Genomic DNA, 15,639 nt, shown 5'->3' with positions numbered 1-15,639 from the left:
TTTTGATTTCAGACGACATATTGTCGATGCACACTCCGTAGGTTGTGTATGGACTAAACCTTCTATAAAAGCCTAAGTTCTGGTCTATAGGATATATAGCCTGCAGACACACTTTACACATGCTACGTTATTACATTTCATACGTATAGGCTTTTTCGTAGACGTCTATAGCATGTCTACAGGCACCTTAAGATGTAGTGATGCTTTCTAGGCATCTTAATAATGTATTCTAGCGACCGCAGTGCTGCACGGTTCGAGTATGACGGAGGCGTGCCTGATGCCGAAGCGGCAAAGAGGCCACCGCGCTGTGGCCTGTAATTGTTACAGCGACGGCTGAACGCGCGCCTGCGGCCATAAAAAAGAGCGTCGTGGAAATCTTCGGCGCGATGGTCTGTTTTTACTCGCGTTTGACGATTCCTATCATTTCCATCCTGGAAGCCTCGGTGGCCCAGACTACAGCGAAAGCGTTAACTCCGATGGCCGAGAAAACCTCCGGCTTCGGCCACTGCCGGTAAAAGATAACAATCGCAGCCGACTCCGCGAAGAGCCGACGGGAGTGTTCATTGTCGCTCGAGGCGTTCCTTGTGTCACATCTGGGATGCGCTGGTTTCATTACAGCGACCTGCGGTGACGTCATAACTGGAGTTTTCATTTCCGTTGTGAGCGTGGCGCTGTAACCATGGCAGCGACGCCATCACTTTCCAGTGTAACTTAGGCTGCGTGCGCAACGAGTCCTGTTAAACGAGCAACCATGTGTTTTGAAAAATCGGGAGCACACAGGCAGGGGGACAGAATAACCGAAGAAGGTTGTTTACAAATCATCTCTAGTAAGCTACGCTAGAACGGCCAAATAATGAAGGCTACATTTAGCACGAACGTACATGTTATATTCACTATTGTAGATTGCGTGTACTAAGTGGTCATACACTGTGACGCTGCCAATGTAGATAAATATTGAGAAAAACAGATGAAATACTAGTATACGTTAACAATCTACGTTTCCGGTTTGGGAAACTGCTCTGCGAAAAAGAATACCAGGAAGCCGTTTTCACTATAGAGAGGGAGAGAAAGAGAGAGGAAATGCAGGGAGGTTAACCAGATGCGAGTTTCCGGTTTGCTACCCTGCGTTGGGGTGAGGGAAATAGGAGTTGGAAAGAGGACACAGAGAGAGAGAGAGAGAAAACGAGGGAAAAAAAGTAACAGGAAGGGCGTTCCAATTAGAGACGCTCACACAGGCCGGTGGATCTCATGAAGCGCAGTAGCGCCTGAACGGCCTTCTAATGCGATGTTAAGTCCCGCCAATGTCGTAAAATTCTGTCGTCCATCAGGTCCATCAGGCCTGTCGTCCATCAGGTCGAGCCGGTACAGTGCGCCGAGAAAATCGCTTTCCGTTTTCATTATAGGCGTTCATACAGGCCGGTGGCTTGCAAAAATCAGTTTTGTTTGCTTGACCTTCTGATGTGATGAGTTTCGTCGATGCTGTGGCATTCCCTTTACCGATTGAGGCTGAAGTGCCGAACGAGCTTACGAGAAGAGAGAGGGGGACTCTTGCATTGCCACTGCTCTGGTCTCTTAATAAACTATCCGCGATATAAATACTGACGCTTCACCCGCTTCTCCAGTCTCTCTCTATTTTTCTCGGTCATTTGCACATCACCAGTTGGCCGCAACCATCTCGTACCGCGGCTTCAAGAGGTAAATACCGAGGGCTCTTAGATACAGCGTATCGTCAAGTCTTCCCGAAACACGGCAGGTTGTCCACTTCGACAGCCCCCTTCGTGAGGGGCTCCGCTCGCATCGCGCTTTGTCGTCCGCCTCGGAATTCCGCCCGCAAGGTCGACAATTACGGACGAGCCGACGGCGGCAGCAGCTCGAGCGAGACGGCGTTAAACAGCTTCGCAGCCAAGGCATATACATATGGGGCTGCTGCCCTCGGCTTCAACAGACAATTCGAGGCCCGGGCAACAGTCCCCCTTTTTTCTTTTTTTTTTTTTTTCTATAGCCGCAGAGAGGGTATATAGACGAACTCGCGGCAAGGGCGATTCCGGCCCCTGGCACCCATGTTGTCGTCCAGGCGCCCGCCAACGAGGCACACAGCCAAGCGTGAACTGCCGGCGGCGCAAGGGTCATTCACGAGGCTCGCGCACAGCGCTGACCATTTAGGCGCCCCCCGGCAGGGAGCTCCTCCCGCCAGGGAGCCCCGTAACGCACGGTTCAACGACCCCCGGCAGTTGACCGGTCGGTCAACGGTGGTGGCGGACAAGCGGCGTTGTTTTTGCCGCGACCTCCTCCGTCATCATCCGGCACAGCGTGCGTGCGGCAACTTTCTCGTTCGGCTCGCGCGAAAGTATAGCGACGGCTTGATCGCCGGTTCCATGGATCGGTTTTGTGTCTCGGTTGGCGGCATATCTTGTCCCGGCGAGAGCGAAATGTGGTTGTGAAAGAAAGTGTAACGAAAGAAAAAAATATTTTTGTTTTCACGCAAACAAGAAAGGCCAGCACGAGCACTCTTCTTTTTTGTACGTTTGTTTTGTGCTCAGCTGCGTTTGCAGAGCGATCGTTAACCTGATTCGTATTACCACGCCGGTTCTTCTAATATGCGTGGTTAACAGGGCAGCCAGACGCGTTGAAGAAATAAGTTGTGGAGGGTCACCAAAGAGAAGACAGTGACAAGCGGTTCGACGTCGATAAGGACAACAATGACGGCACGATGAACTTGCATGTCGCAAGCCAGGAAGGAATCGCATTCTGATTGTGACAAATAACCTTCTCTCATGGCGACTTCTTCGTTGAACCAAACATGATAACAACCTAGGATAGACGTCGCGAGAACTGGATAAGATCTCTACAGCTATCGCTGCAAAAGAGAGCAGGGAGTGACAAGTGAGATTAAAGCACTGGACCGACATGCTATACCGAAGGTTTCAAGGAAATCATCGTCCGTGCGTTTATTGCTTAGTTTGTGCCCCTCATATAAAAAGAATGGGAAAAAGAAAGTGGGGGTAAGCTCGCACCACCGAAGGTATAACGGGCATATAACCAATTTTGCAGTTTATTGCAACATACTGGACAGTAAGCGTAAAATAAGTTGAGAGCCAGTTCAAAGATGAAGTTGTTAGCACCACAGCAGATGAGGCATTAGCCGCTCTTGCCGCCTCGTTTCAGTGGCAAACAAGGGGGAGAGTGACTCGTCCTAAAGACGCGTGGGCAAGACAAGATAGTGCATCGGTGCTCACAGCGCCCGAATTTATGCCCATCGATTTTGTACACCGCGTGCTCCTCTCTGAGCGCGTTTGACCTTTCTGGAATCTGGCGTTCCCGAAATAGCATCACTTTCGGCGGCATTTGCGTTTTACAACAGTCCGAAGGTGCGCGCCGACCGATTCTTCGTTCAGATCGGGGGCACAGGGCAACCCGATCCAGGCACGAAAACAAGGATAGTGTTAGATCACTTTCTTTTGGCGTCGCGGTAGTTGTGCCGTACTATACAGCGTAGAACGACACGTGGTAAGAACAATACTGTCCTTGGGTACAGCACGAAAGTATATGCCTCTGTGCATATACAGCCCCGGGCGCTTCACTTCGAAAGATACCAGCGTCATGCCTTTTCTTTAACCTTTTTTCGATCTTCGTATTCGGGATAAGACGTCGTCGAAGAGCGATGACACGCCAGTGACTGGGTTAAGATTATTTCGCATTCCCGAAGCTTATCTGGGACACATTCCCGCGTACGCGCTTGTCTGTGCTCGCCTGGTGCGGCTCCACCCCGAGATATATGGAGAGTAGGCGCCCTTCCTTGTGGCCTACATGCCTATTAGTGGCTTCCTTGTATAATGGGCCCGTATTGATGGCCTCGTATCGAAGCCTTTAAATTCGACGCCTCCGCATTCGGCGAGTAAGAATTTCGAGGCCATTGGGGCAGCTTCATTGTAGGAAACGGCAGCAGGCGCAAGACAGTGACGGGCATGAGAGGAGCCGAAAGCAAGCGTTGACCCTTAACGGTGATCTGACTGTGAGCGTTTGACCTTAAACGTATGTCTGGTCTGAAAATAAGCCTGAACAGAAACTACTGCATAAAAAAAAAATGTTGCTGTGGCTAGAGCTACACGCTAACCGAAGTGAGACGGTATGAAAGCTTTATTGACGCGTGAGTTCCGGGACGCTTTGCGCCCGGTTAACTTTCAAATCACGCACGACATGCGTGCATCAGCGTTCTTCACAGGAAAGAAGCGAGCGCAAAATGTTAAAGAAAGGAACTACGTGCCAATTAATGTTTGGTACAAGATAAGCCCCAAAGGTTACGCAAATTTTTAAGAATGGAGCCTTTTTTAGACGTAGAAGACTGGATTTCTATCTCCTAATAGGTATGGTGCCACTGGAACATTCCTTTATATAATACTGGCTTTCTGTCTCTCAATATTGGTGTACTACTGGAAGATTCTATACATGATCATCGGTCATTCGTGATCTTAATAAAGACTTCTGAGACAGTACATCAGTACCAGCTGCGTGGCTTTCGCTTCTCTTTGCTGTGACATAAGGAAAACACATGTTAGACTCGACGTGCGAGTAAGGGCCTCCTTCTGCAAGAATTGGGGTGTGCATATGTATAAGTAAGTTCGAAGATAAAACAGTTTTACATTTCTGCCATATATTTTTTTTTCACCAAGACCGCTACTTAAGGTTCTCACGTAGGGGACCGAGTCTTACAGTAAAGTGGCAGGCGCAGAAATTTATTTAATTGACGCTTGCATGAACCGGTGTAAGATTGTGAAACAGTGTTTGGTTCGTAATTACTACAGAGCACACTACGAAGACGAAAATGATCATGATGATATATGGGCTTTTCTGGCGCAATGGGGAAATGAAAAGGAGACACGAAACGACGCTTTCGTCTTGGGTACTTTGCGCTGTAGTAATTCTGAATCAATACTAACTAACCCAAATCACTGTACTCCTAAATGTTTACTATGGCGTGCACGGAAATTTCGCACCTTGCCATGCATAAACAGACTACAAGCAGCTTTCTGTCTGCTATCTTCCGTACAATTACACAAGCAAACGGATATACACGGAAAAGATCAGTCGCGCCGGCAAACGTACAGGAACCAATAATTAAAGCCAGCTTTCTTCCATCCACACCTGTCGTTCCGCCAAATCGTTGTTACACGCTTCATTCACCTGTTCGCGAATCAATCATCAGAAAAATTTTGTGTTTGTCATTCTTTTCTCTCTCTCTCTCTCTCTCTCCCTTTCGCCCCACTGACGTACGAATACACTTGTATCCCAAAATTTCCGTGTACACGTGTATTTTCGCGACTCCTTTGTCCAGACGAAAACCTCCAAGTTCGCGGAACTGATCGGCACTCGTGCACTATAGTATCCGAGCTGCAGTCGAACAAGATAGCATAAAAAAAAATTTAGAAAAGAAGGAAAAAAGACGCGCTCGCCCTTTTCTCAGCGCTATATCTCTTTTGTCCGCCGAGAGCGCGGCCGTGTTGGTCGAACATCACGATTACTCGGCTGGTCAGTGCTTCTCGCGGCGGGACGCCATTTAATTTCTCTTTCGAGCGCCCCATTTCGCGTCTCGCTCACTGCTGGCTTTATGAGTTCTATTCTTAAATACTGCCGGCCGAACGGCATCTACGAGACGGCGGTGCCTTTCTGCGCTCTCCTTTATATACGTGTACCTTCCGCACTGGCAGATTTTACTTCTCTTCCTTCCAAGATCATTTTCCTCTCCTTGTTTGGGCATCTTGTCCTTTGTGTGGTGGCTCATTTTTCTTCGCGCTGCACGCTCTTCTTTCTTCGCCATTTAAGCACAAAAGCTCGCGCGCACGCGCCCTACCGGGTGTATACGTGTACGACGTGTACAGTGTACACCGTGGGGGCGGAGCGTATATCGGTACCGCGCTTCCGAAAACCAGGAAGTCCGTCCCGGTTGCCGCTGCTGGCCGGCGCACTGCTCGTCGGTCGCGCCATTGTGTTTGTGCGCGCATGCTCTGCGCTCCAGACAAAACTGGAGACCGACTTCTTTTCTAAAGCGAGAGGAGCAAGAAGACGTCGTCTAGAAAGAGCGAGAGACAGAAAAGAAGAGGTTTTTAAGGTAAAACGAAAAGTACAAGGCCTCGAGGGAAGATTGCCCAGAAGAGAGAGAGAGAGAACACAACAGGAAGATGATAGCTCCTCCTAACGGCCGCTGTAAGCAAGTTCTCGAGCAGCGTAGATTGAGACGTGAACAGGAGATCCTCCGAACAAAGGAAAATGAATGTGGCCATAGCGAGCGCAGTCTCCGGTTCCGGGGGTGCCATGCAACACGGTGTATCTTGTGTATACGGAAAGCTTCGTGGCAGAACGGAAACGGCGGCGTCCATACAGCGACGTGCGCTATGTGTATACCTGTTGGTAGTGTAGCGCCGTTTTAAAGAAAAATATGTAACTATAAAAAGAAAGGCCTGAAATCTGCTCGGAAGGACCGCGGTGTCTTACGCGGTCGCCTCTTCCTCCCTTTGTGTGGTTTTACGGGGCGGGCGCAGCCAAGTGAGCGCTGCCCACGACTTGTGTGTCGTTCTCGGGCTCATTTCCGTACGTGGCATGTATGTGCACGTGGTTGTCGGCTTAGCTGCGCAGTCGCGAACGCAGACGTCGATGGAAGATGGGCTTTAAACCACCCGTCAGTCGAGTTTAAAGGAAGGACATGCTTCGAGCTGCACCGAGCTGGAACCTCTCATGACTTGACGATGCTTTCGTTGCTCAAGGCGTTCGTGTACCGTACCGGCAGTTCGTCCTGTCGCCAGCTTATGACGCGTATGAATAAGAACAAGTAGTTTCGCTTTTTTTTTTTTTTTTTTTAACTCTTCCCACGGACCACGCGAGAGCACACCTGTGGGTCCTTCAAAGCTGCAGTGCTTGGGTTACTGCGACAACACACACACACGCACACGCGCGCGCACCTTCAGCCAGAGCTTTTCAGCTACATCTTGCGGTTTTTTGGACAAGTAAACGAAAAAAAAAGCTTTCCTAAAAGTGAACATTTCCGCTCGCCGTAATTAAGTTTTTAGTTTGAACATATTTTATGGTGGCCTTTGTTTAGCAGTTCAGGAAGAGATACTGGGGCCATCGAGAACACTCTCTCTGGCTACTCGAGTGCGAAACAACTCTCGTGCATTGTTTCGCTGGCGGCCTAATATAAAACATCCTAAAGTCAGATTTATCTGCCTATTTGGTCGCTGCAATGTAGTCCCTTCGACGTGATCTACAGAAAATGACCAGCGTTAGAGCATGTGTTGACACCATTGTGCATGTCATTTCACCCTTAAGGGTGTCAGTGTTTTTTAGATTGTAAATGCACCTTTCTTACACCCCGTATTGTCTTGTTTCACCTGCAGGGAGCGGAAACAGTGGAGCGCCTGAATGAAACCGGTCAGCTCAGGCAGATGCTCAAACCGTACAAGGTAAGCCATATACATTTTATTCAGGATATCGTCCAGTGTGCACTAGGTGATCTAAAAAAAATTATGGCGGACATCTATATTGCCGCACGTATTTTTGTATCCCGCAGCAAGGCGTTCAGCTATCGCTCTCGGGTAATATATTTTAAAGGTTGGAGTAACGTAGCCTCGCAGAGACTTCAGTGATCATTTCACCTTGTAATCACTGGAGCCGAAAAAGAAGATACCCGTACAAACAATAGTTTAGACTGTGTGTGGATTGACCACATATTTCTCGTATAGCTTGTGAACTGTTTTGCATACTTGACTTGTCCTTCTGTGTAAAGTTTGTATATATATGCCTATCGACCAAAGTCATGAACTAGTCTTTTTTCCTTCAAATACACATTTAGTATGATCTGTGGAGATCCAAGGGAGTTACCGGCGGGAAATCTACAGACATTAGTCGACACATTCTGTAGAAACATTATTTCACAAGCTGTCTACACAGACAGTCTAGAAGCTTCGTAAAAACGTCTATAGACGTTTTTACGAACTGTCTAAATGAATTTTTGTGAGGATAGTTTGAGTACAATGGTATGGCCCTTTAGGACTGCAATGTGTAAATATTGCAACAAGAAGTCTAATCTTTTTTTTTTTTTCCTGAGCGTTTGTGGAAAGGAAGATAAAATAAGTGTTGGACCATCTGATGATTTCATAATCGATGTATGGGACTGAAGGAGCTGCACACAGAACGATATTTTCCGAGGCAGCTCGAGATTATTCAGGCGCACCAAACAGAATGAGCACAGCGACTCGAATGCTTGCATGCTAGCGGTGGTATTACTCCGCTTTATTTTGACAGCAAACTAGAAGCCCTTCTTGGCCAGAAGCCACTTCACTAAATAATAGAAAACGTATAAATACGGAACGCCACTTTTTTTTTTCTTAACGGACAAATGAGGTATCCGGCACATCATGGTGGAAGCTTCTTCACCAAGCTCGTTTTCATTCTGCGGTTGCCAGCCATGAATTCTGCTCTCATGTGCACACTCCGACGACGATTGTGTATGCAGGGCAGGAATCTCAAACATGCTGTTCAAGGGCAGTCTTTAGAGCTTTCGTTTTTTCTGAGTCCCATTACAAGGTATCCACGCCATTAATCAACACCGACCCTTTGCCCCGGCGTACCGAAGTGTTCCGCGCGGAAGGTAATGTATTATGCGGCGCAGCTTCCGACTTGAGTTTGAGACACCCGCTGTACCGACTTTGCCATCCTTAACGTTTGCCTTGCGAACTGCCTTGTGATAAACTTACGGTCAACTTACGGTCAACTTACGGTCAACTTACGGTCAACTTACGGTCAACTTACGGTCAACTTACGGTCAACTTACGGTCAACTTACGGTCAACTTACGGTCAACTTACGGTCAACTTACGGTCAACTTACGGTCAACTTACGGTCAACTTACGGTCAACTTACGGTCAACTTACGGTCAACTTACGGTCAACTTACGGTCAACTTACGGTCAACTTACGGTTAATTTAAGGTTGACGATTGATTTCACTTACGGATAACCACGTATCAGCGTGGCAGAATGGATATTTCTTAGTGAGGGTTTCACACGTGCTTACACTGGTACGTTGTTGATGACTATTACAGTGTGTGCGTACCGTTCTGGTCTTTTGCAGAAAAGCAGCGTGGGAGGCACGTGTACCATGTGCGGAGGCTACCAGTATCTGCCGTGCCCCGTCTGCGGCGGCAGCAAGAAGTCTGCGCAGCACAGGCACCGCTTCTCCTCCTCCGTCATCTTCCTCAGGTGCCTCAACTGCGACGAGGGTGGCCTGGTGCGGTGCCAGCTGTGCATCAACGGCGACAGTTGAGCGCCCTCGATTGTGAGCGCCCTCCTCGCGACGGCTCGTGCGTCGCCTCGACTCGCCGAGATGCGCAGTCCCGAGTTAACCACGTGGGACAAGCGGCAGCTTCGAGCTCCGGAGACGGTTGCTTTGCACCACTGAGAGAGACTGCCAGTGGTGTCGGTGTGTCGTAGTTTCGTGAGCCACGAGCCTTTACACGCTTCACGGACGGACAGCGTTTGTCGGAAGGAAAAGGGGCAGAAGACAGCGCAAACCGACGAGCAACGCGGCGACCTTGAGCGCACCTGTGGAGGTCGTTGTTTCTTGCTGAAACGCGGTTCCACGGCTACCCAATGCGTGTCCGACCTCTATACGGCTGACGTTTCTCACTCAGCTTGTCGGATGGCTGGAGGCCCTGACGGACTTTCAACACAGCGTCTCACGAATGACACCGGTGTCGAGTGTTCCATCGCCAACCGCGGCAGCCTGCGCATTCTCTGCTTGAGGAAATGAAGGATCAGTGACCGGACAAACTCAACTGAGAGCTGAGGAACTTGCTCTTTTGTTGTGCTTTGATGATTATTCCCTTTTCTTTTTTTTTTTAATTTTTGCCGGTGATGGCGTTCTTTAGGTCGTGACGTGAGCAGTCGTGAATGCGTGGTCTCAATTTTGGCACATGGCAGAACATTGTTGATACGACATCGGTGATGTTTTGAGAACTGCAAGCAAGCTACTGCAACGCGTGCTCATCAGTTGGCTTTGCCGTCGAAGACGTCGATGTTACTACTTTATTGCTCAGCCCAACGGCGAAAGTCCTTGTGTCAAGCAGCACGGTGACACTCCGACTGAGAAAAAGCAGTCGGCGCGAAAGTCACACTGGTCCAAGTGCTGTATATAATCTAAGCTATATAGGATAGGCTTCGTATACCTCACATTACTTAACCAAGCCTATACTGCATGCTTTTTCTGCGCCATCTGCTGGTGTTAATGAAGAGCCGAAGTTTTTTTGTCATCTTATGCAGCGTTTCACTGGTTCTTTCACCGCTGCTTAAGCCCTGAGAGTAGCATCTGCTGTGTATTTTATAAGTGGAATAACTTGCACGTGTAATCGCACCGAAAGGAAAGTACGAGAAATGACGAGGGAAACGCTTGTCCGCGGTTCAGTTGATGGTTCAGTTGATAACATTAAGCGTTGCTCCAAAGTCAACTTGTCAGGTTACCTCACTTGTTCGTAAGCATGGGTACCACGCTATAGATACACCGGAGCAGTAACGATGCTTCACGATTAGTACCGTATATAGCCCTAAGTAACAGAAAAGACCAGTAATATCTAACTCTTCCTGCTGCAATTATTTCTTCATTTAACAAGAAACAATAAGCAAGGTTAATTTGCACCGAACATGCTTGATAATGTGCGCGCCCACCGCGCGAAGTGAAGATAAGTTTCTAATGGCCAGTATAGGTCGCGTACGAACTGCTACGAGTACTTTATTGGTTTATTCCATAGATAGCGATAACGCAGAGAGATCTCATACACATCCGTGGAACTTCTATCTGCCTGTCACGTAGAAATCCCGCTATTCTCATGCCTTTTTAGCGAGTTCTCCGTGGCCAAATGGTGTTTCTAACTTCCACTGTTAACTCTACCTTCGGAGGCCTTTTTTATGTGCGCGCGCAAGATTTAGAGTCACTCCTTAGTATAGAGCTCTGACATCAAAGAGGTAATGTATTTTTTCACTGGAGTTGCCCATAATGGTCGCTGTGGGTTATTCGAATAACCGTCTATTCAGCGGGTTCGAGTGCGGCCTTGAGATTTCTGCGATCTAGGTTTATTGAGAGGAAAGGGGGCGTAGAAAGCGGAGGTTTATTCGTGCTTGGAGCTTCTGAACACGCCATCAACTTCCGTTGAGTGGTATTAATTATCGCAGTTTGGGTATACGGTGGGTGCCTGTTGACGCAAACTTGGCTTGGGATTTACGTCGCGAAGATTGTGTGAGTGCGACTTAATTACATTGCTCAACTCAAGTGACCGGGCGGTGGCGATGTTTCAGTTGAAAGTGCCTGTGAAAAATTGCTCGTTATCGAAGGCCGCAGTGCTACTTCAGCGCATTGCAACCCGGCTTGTGTGTGTGACGTCTTACGTGTCCGAGTGTGTAATGTTAGTGCGTGTGTGAGTGTGCGCCGAACTTGGGTTCTTACAAACTAATCAGAGTGCGGGATGTGGCCCTGACGGAATGGACAAACTTTGCGCCCCCTTGTGACTGTGGTGTGAAAGATACGCAAACCGCGACTTCGTCGCACTTGGATAGTTTGGATGCCATTTGAAGTCAGGTTAACTACCTTTGTGGGCTGTGTTTTTGCTTCGGTCGATTTCTTAATCGAGTACAACGTTCGTGGAACAGCTCGCTTTTAATTCATATCTGGCGGCATAGTGCACAAAGCTATGTCGTTTTCGCGGTACCAATTAAAAAATTATTTCTTCTCTTTCATTTGCCTTACGTCATTTACTTGTAGTAGCGCAGAAATTTCAACCTCCTTATGGCGCTAACATGCATCATCCCTTTGGTTTTGAAGTGCTCTTTACTTGCCAGCGTGCCTTCATCACCGTTACTGCCAATGCTGCCCCGTGGAATGCTGACTTATGTTTGAGGATTGCGTTACGTCAAATTGTGACAAACATTTTAAAAGTTTTTCTAACTTTTTTTTTGACAAGTGTTTGTCATACGCTTTCGTTTGAGAAATGTACCGGAGCAGGTGCGAATCAAATGTCAGAAATGCCCAAGAAGTCACTGTCTTTATTGTATTGCATAGCCGATTTCGTCGGACGGTTGCGCAATTCCCAAGTTCTCGGTGGGATATATACTGTAGCGGAAAACACTGCAAAGAGTTTATCCTCGATTTTCATAGCGTTCAGGATCATTTCGTACGCAGTGTGTAATGTCGCGTGCTCTTTGCTGTTATGAGTACAAGATTCACTATTAAAGGCGCTGGCTGCGAAACTTCCGGTGTGCTGTTGTGTCTGTTTTGAGTCGATGAACGAGTGCTGCGCATAATGACCACCAGGTGGCCTATTGCATACTAAGCCGGAACAAGAAAAGCAGGGAAAAGATGATACGACCTGATATCTTAAAATCATAGTTATACAGCGGTACAAGGTAAATTTTTGAAAAAGAATAATGAGAGGTATACAAAAATGCTAGATAAAAAAACATGTATAGTATACCTGATTAAATCAAGCAGGCTAGGCGACTATTTGTGGCCGCCCCGTTTCAAAGGGGATGCCAATAAATCATCATCACCGGCGCGGGATGAATTTGGACCGGTGGCGCCTTCATGCAGCGGCGCCGCGAATGTAATGGCGTGTGGCGGCCGGGCCGCGCGCAGCAGGCGCTGCCGTGAAACCAAACCTGATCAAACATGTTGCGTTTTTGGGTGCACCAACAGTTACTGAAACATGACTGAAGCTGGTTAGGCCATTCAATTCAATCGTTGTTCATCGCTGCATCGCCTTGGGAAACCAAACTGATGCATTGCGGTGTAGAGTGAAAGAGAGAACCTTTGTAACGTATTATGACTGCATTTGGTCCCACGGCACTCGCCTGTGGCGCGAAAAAAGAAAAGGGGGGGGGGGGGGGGGGATTGAACCCACGACCTCGAGCTGAGCAGCTGAACGTCATGGCCACGGAGTCACCGCAGCGGCTATGAATTTGAGTTTCTTTCTTGATGACCGCGCTTTCATGCTGGCTCCAATGTAGACACTGACTTAATCTGCAACATCATGCAATATACGCTGTGCCCCAGCTAATGTTAGCCAAGTTATTCAAAGAAAGAAAAGATGATAAAATCAGAGTGCGAAATACGATTATAAGACCGAACACCGTTGGTCTTAAAATTGTATCTTGCATCGTGTTTATTTATTTATTTTCTTAGGACACCTTGGCTAACGTTATCCGGGACACCCTATATGCTTCTGCGGGGCTACAACGTTGCCATAACAAAGCGTAAGATGAACGCCGCACTTCCGAGCGTACGCAACGCTGAGTATACGTTGTATAGGAACCTCCTTGGTCGTGACTCGTAAGCCTCCTTGGTCGTAAGTATATGCGTTCCATGTGGTTGCGCCTGAAGTGATCGTGACATTTAGGAGGCCCACAACCGTTGCTTCCTAGTGTTCAGCTAATTGGTACACGAGACAGGCAAAAGAATCGCAAGTTTTGACCATGGTGTGGAGCAGTGACCGATATAAATAGCTTACTTTTGTGCGTCGTCATCGACTGCCTGATCAGCAGAGAGAGAGAGAGATAAAAGAGATGAGAAAGGCAGACATCCACTGAAACTGAATCCTAAAGCGATACCGTCAGAATTATTCGATCAATTGGCTGGCGATCGAGGCTGGTGACTGGCGCATAAGCCGGGAGCGCAGGTCAGGTTAGGTTATGTTAGGTCAAGCGAAGCCCATCGAGCCAACCAGAAGTGAAATTAAGCAAGGCTTCAGAGCAGGCTTGTTGGTATTCTAGTAGTATATATATATATATATATATATATATATATATATATATATATATATATATATATATATATATATATTTAAAGCGCGAAAACAAATAAACAAACAGAGACGTCAGTCTCTTTTTTCCCCTTCATGACTGTCCTTTCGTCCCTTTCCAAGTCTACTGGGGCAGACTGTTGTATACATATGTATATATGTATGTGTGTGTGTGTGTGTGTGTGTGTGTGTGTGTGTGTGCGCGTGTGCGTGCGTGCGTGTGTGTGTGTGCGTGTGTGTCAGTGTGTGTGTGTGTGTGCGTGTGTGTCAGTGTGTGTGTGCGTGTGTGTGCGTGGGGGGGGGGGAGGGCAAGCCGGAGCAGGACACGTGTGTGCAGCCTGTATATATCGCGCAACATCATTTCGGGATCCAGTACCAGACGCCTGCGCATCGAAGAAAACGCAGAGATATGCACCTTTGCACATCAGCTGGCATGCTTTCTGAAAGGATGCACTGGACCCTCAGGCGGCAGACCAAGGTTCACACCCTGATGGAGTATTGTAATACATTATTATTTTTTTATGTGTGGCAGTTTTGGTTTCGAAGTTTCACGAGTAGTGCGAAGAACCTAAGCATCTGTCACTGTAAAAAAGACCCATGGCTGATGAGCCAGACATGTAAGACTCATCGATCGACCTGACAATACATCAACTGGCCCGTATGTTCTTGCATTGTTCTGGGTTCTGTTCGTGTCATTTCGGGCTGAAAATCATATATAAGTGAATGGACCACCTCGACCAGTGGTTTGCAGACACGCGGCCACTCTGGCTTTCAAACGAAGGCACACGACAAAATTATTTACACCCTGAGGGGTCTAAAAGGGTGTAAAATAACATATTGGAAAGTCAGTTTTGCAAAAGCCCGCGAGGTGGAGGAAAGTTCACGAAAGAAAAAAAAATTGTCATTCACCCTACTGGTGGCACGGAGCTCCAAAGGAAACCCAGACATATGTATATTCTATTTAAAATAAGGCACTACTAAAGAGCGTAAAGTTAGCAAATAACGAAAGAGTAAAAAAAACATCACTGCCTAGCACGAATAAAAATAGGGCATCGTTTTTCAAGAACAACGCCCGGAGAAGTTGCTGTACGCAATATTGAGCTTCAGGATATAGAGTTCGAAAAGGAATCATAGGCATACATACGCAGGCACACATACCTCTAAGCACTCTTTCTCTTGGTGCCTTTGTCCCTGGACACATCCACAGCAGATGTTGAGCATTCGCTGCGGACGCGAGGTCAGAGCACTTTGGACACTTCACAGGGTCTTCAAATGCTGGGCCCCAGGTCCATGTTATGGAAGGGGTAAGTGCTGCCCCAGCCCGAAGTCTCCGGAGACAGACTTCCTGCACCCGAGTTAGAGTACGAGAAAAGGAGCAGACACACGGGGGAGATTAAAGAGACACTAAAAGGGGGAAATGATTTCTTCTGTATCAGTAGATTACCCTTCCACAATTCCGAAAACAGCTACTCTTACCGCAAGAAGCCACTCGGTAAGCCAGAAAGAAACGAAAAACACAGAGGCGAGTGGCGACGCCACCTTGAAGTTTCCGCACCAGCTCACCGTGACGTCATGGTTTTTGACAGCGTCTTCTAGGCCCCAGTTAACGTTTTAGCGGTAGAGATTGACTACACTATGTTCTAAAGGAGCCCAGTACTGAATATGGCAAGTTTCGCGAACTTTTACTGAGCCAATGTGGCGCAAATACGAAAAATTACTTTAGAAGTAGTGACTTCACACTGAAGTGCTGACGTCGGGGCAACCGCGCGAAATAAAAAAAAATAACTTTGAGCTTCATTTTCTGTTC

At 47.7% G+C, this 15,639-nt stretch overlaps 1 protein-coding gene across 1 annotated transcript in view; it reads left to right on the top strand.

Moving 5' to 3' along the window:
• Positions 1-12,290, top strand: part of LOC119449681 (glutaredoxin domain-containing cysteine-rich protein CG31559) — a 118,066-nt gene extending 105,776 nt beyond the window's left edge. The window contains exons 3-4 of the mRNA XM_037712911.2: positions 7,389-7,454; positions 9,122-12,290. Coding sequence (XP_037568839.1) covers positions 7,389-7,454; positions 9,122-9,313 — 258 coding nt within the window. The 3' untranslated portion in view covers positions 9,314-12,290. The remainder of the gene's footprint in view (positions 1-7,388; positions 7,455-9,121) is intronic.
• Positions 12,291-15,639: the final 3,349 nt, after the last annotated feature.

Source organism: Dermacentor silvarum, chromosome 4 (assembly GCF_013339745.2).
Source record: "Dermacentor silvarum isolate Dsil-2018 chromosome 4, BIME_Dsil_1.4, whole genome shotgun sequence".
NCBI lineage: Eukaryota > Metazoa > Arthropoda > Arachnida > Ixodida > Ixodidae > Dermacentor > Dermacentor silvarum.
Note: the sequence above shows the minus strand (reverse complement) of the source record. Positions and strands in the feature narration are given on the sequence as shown.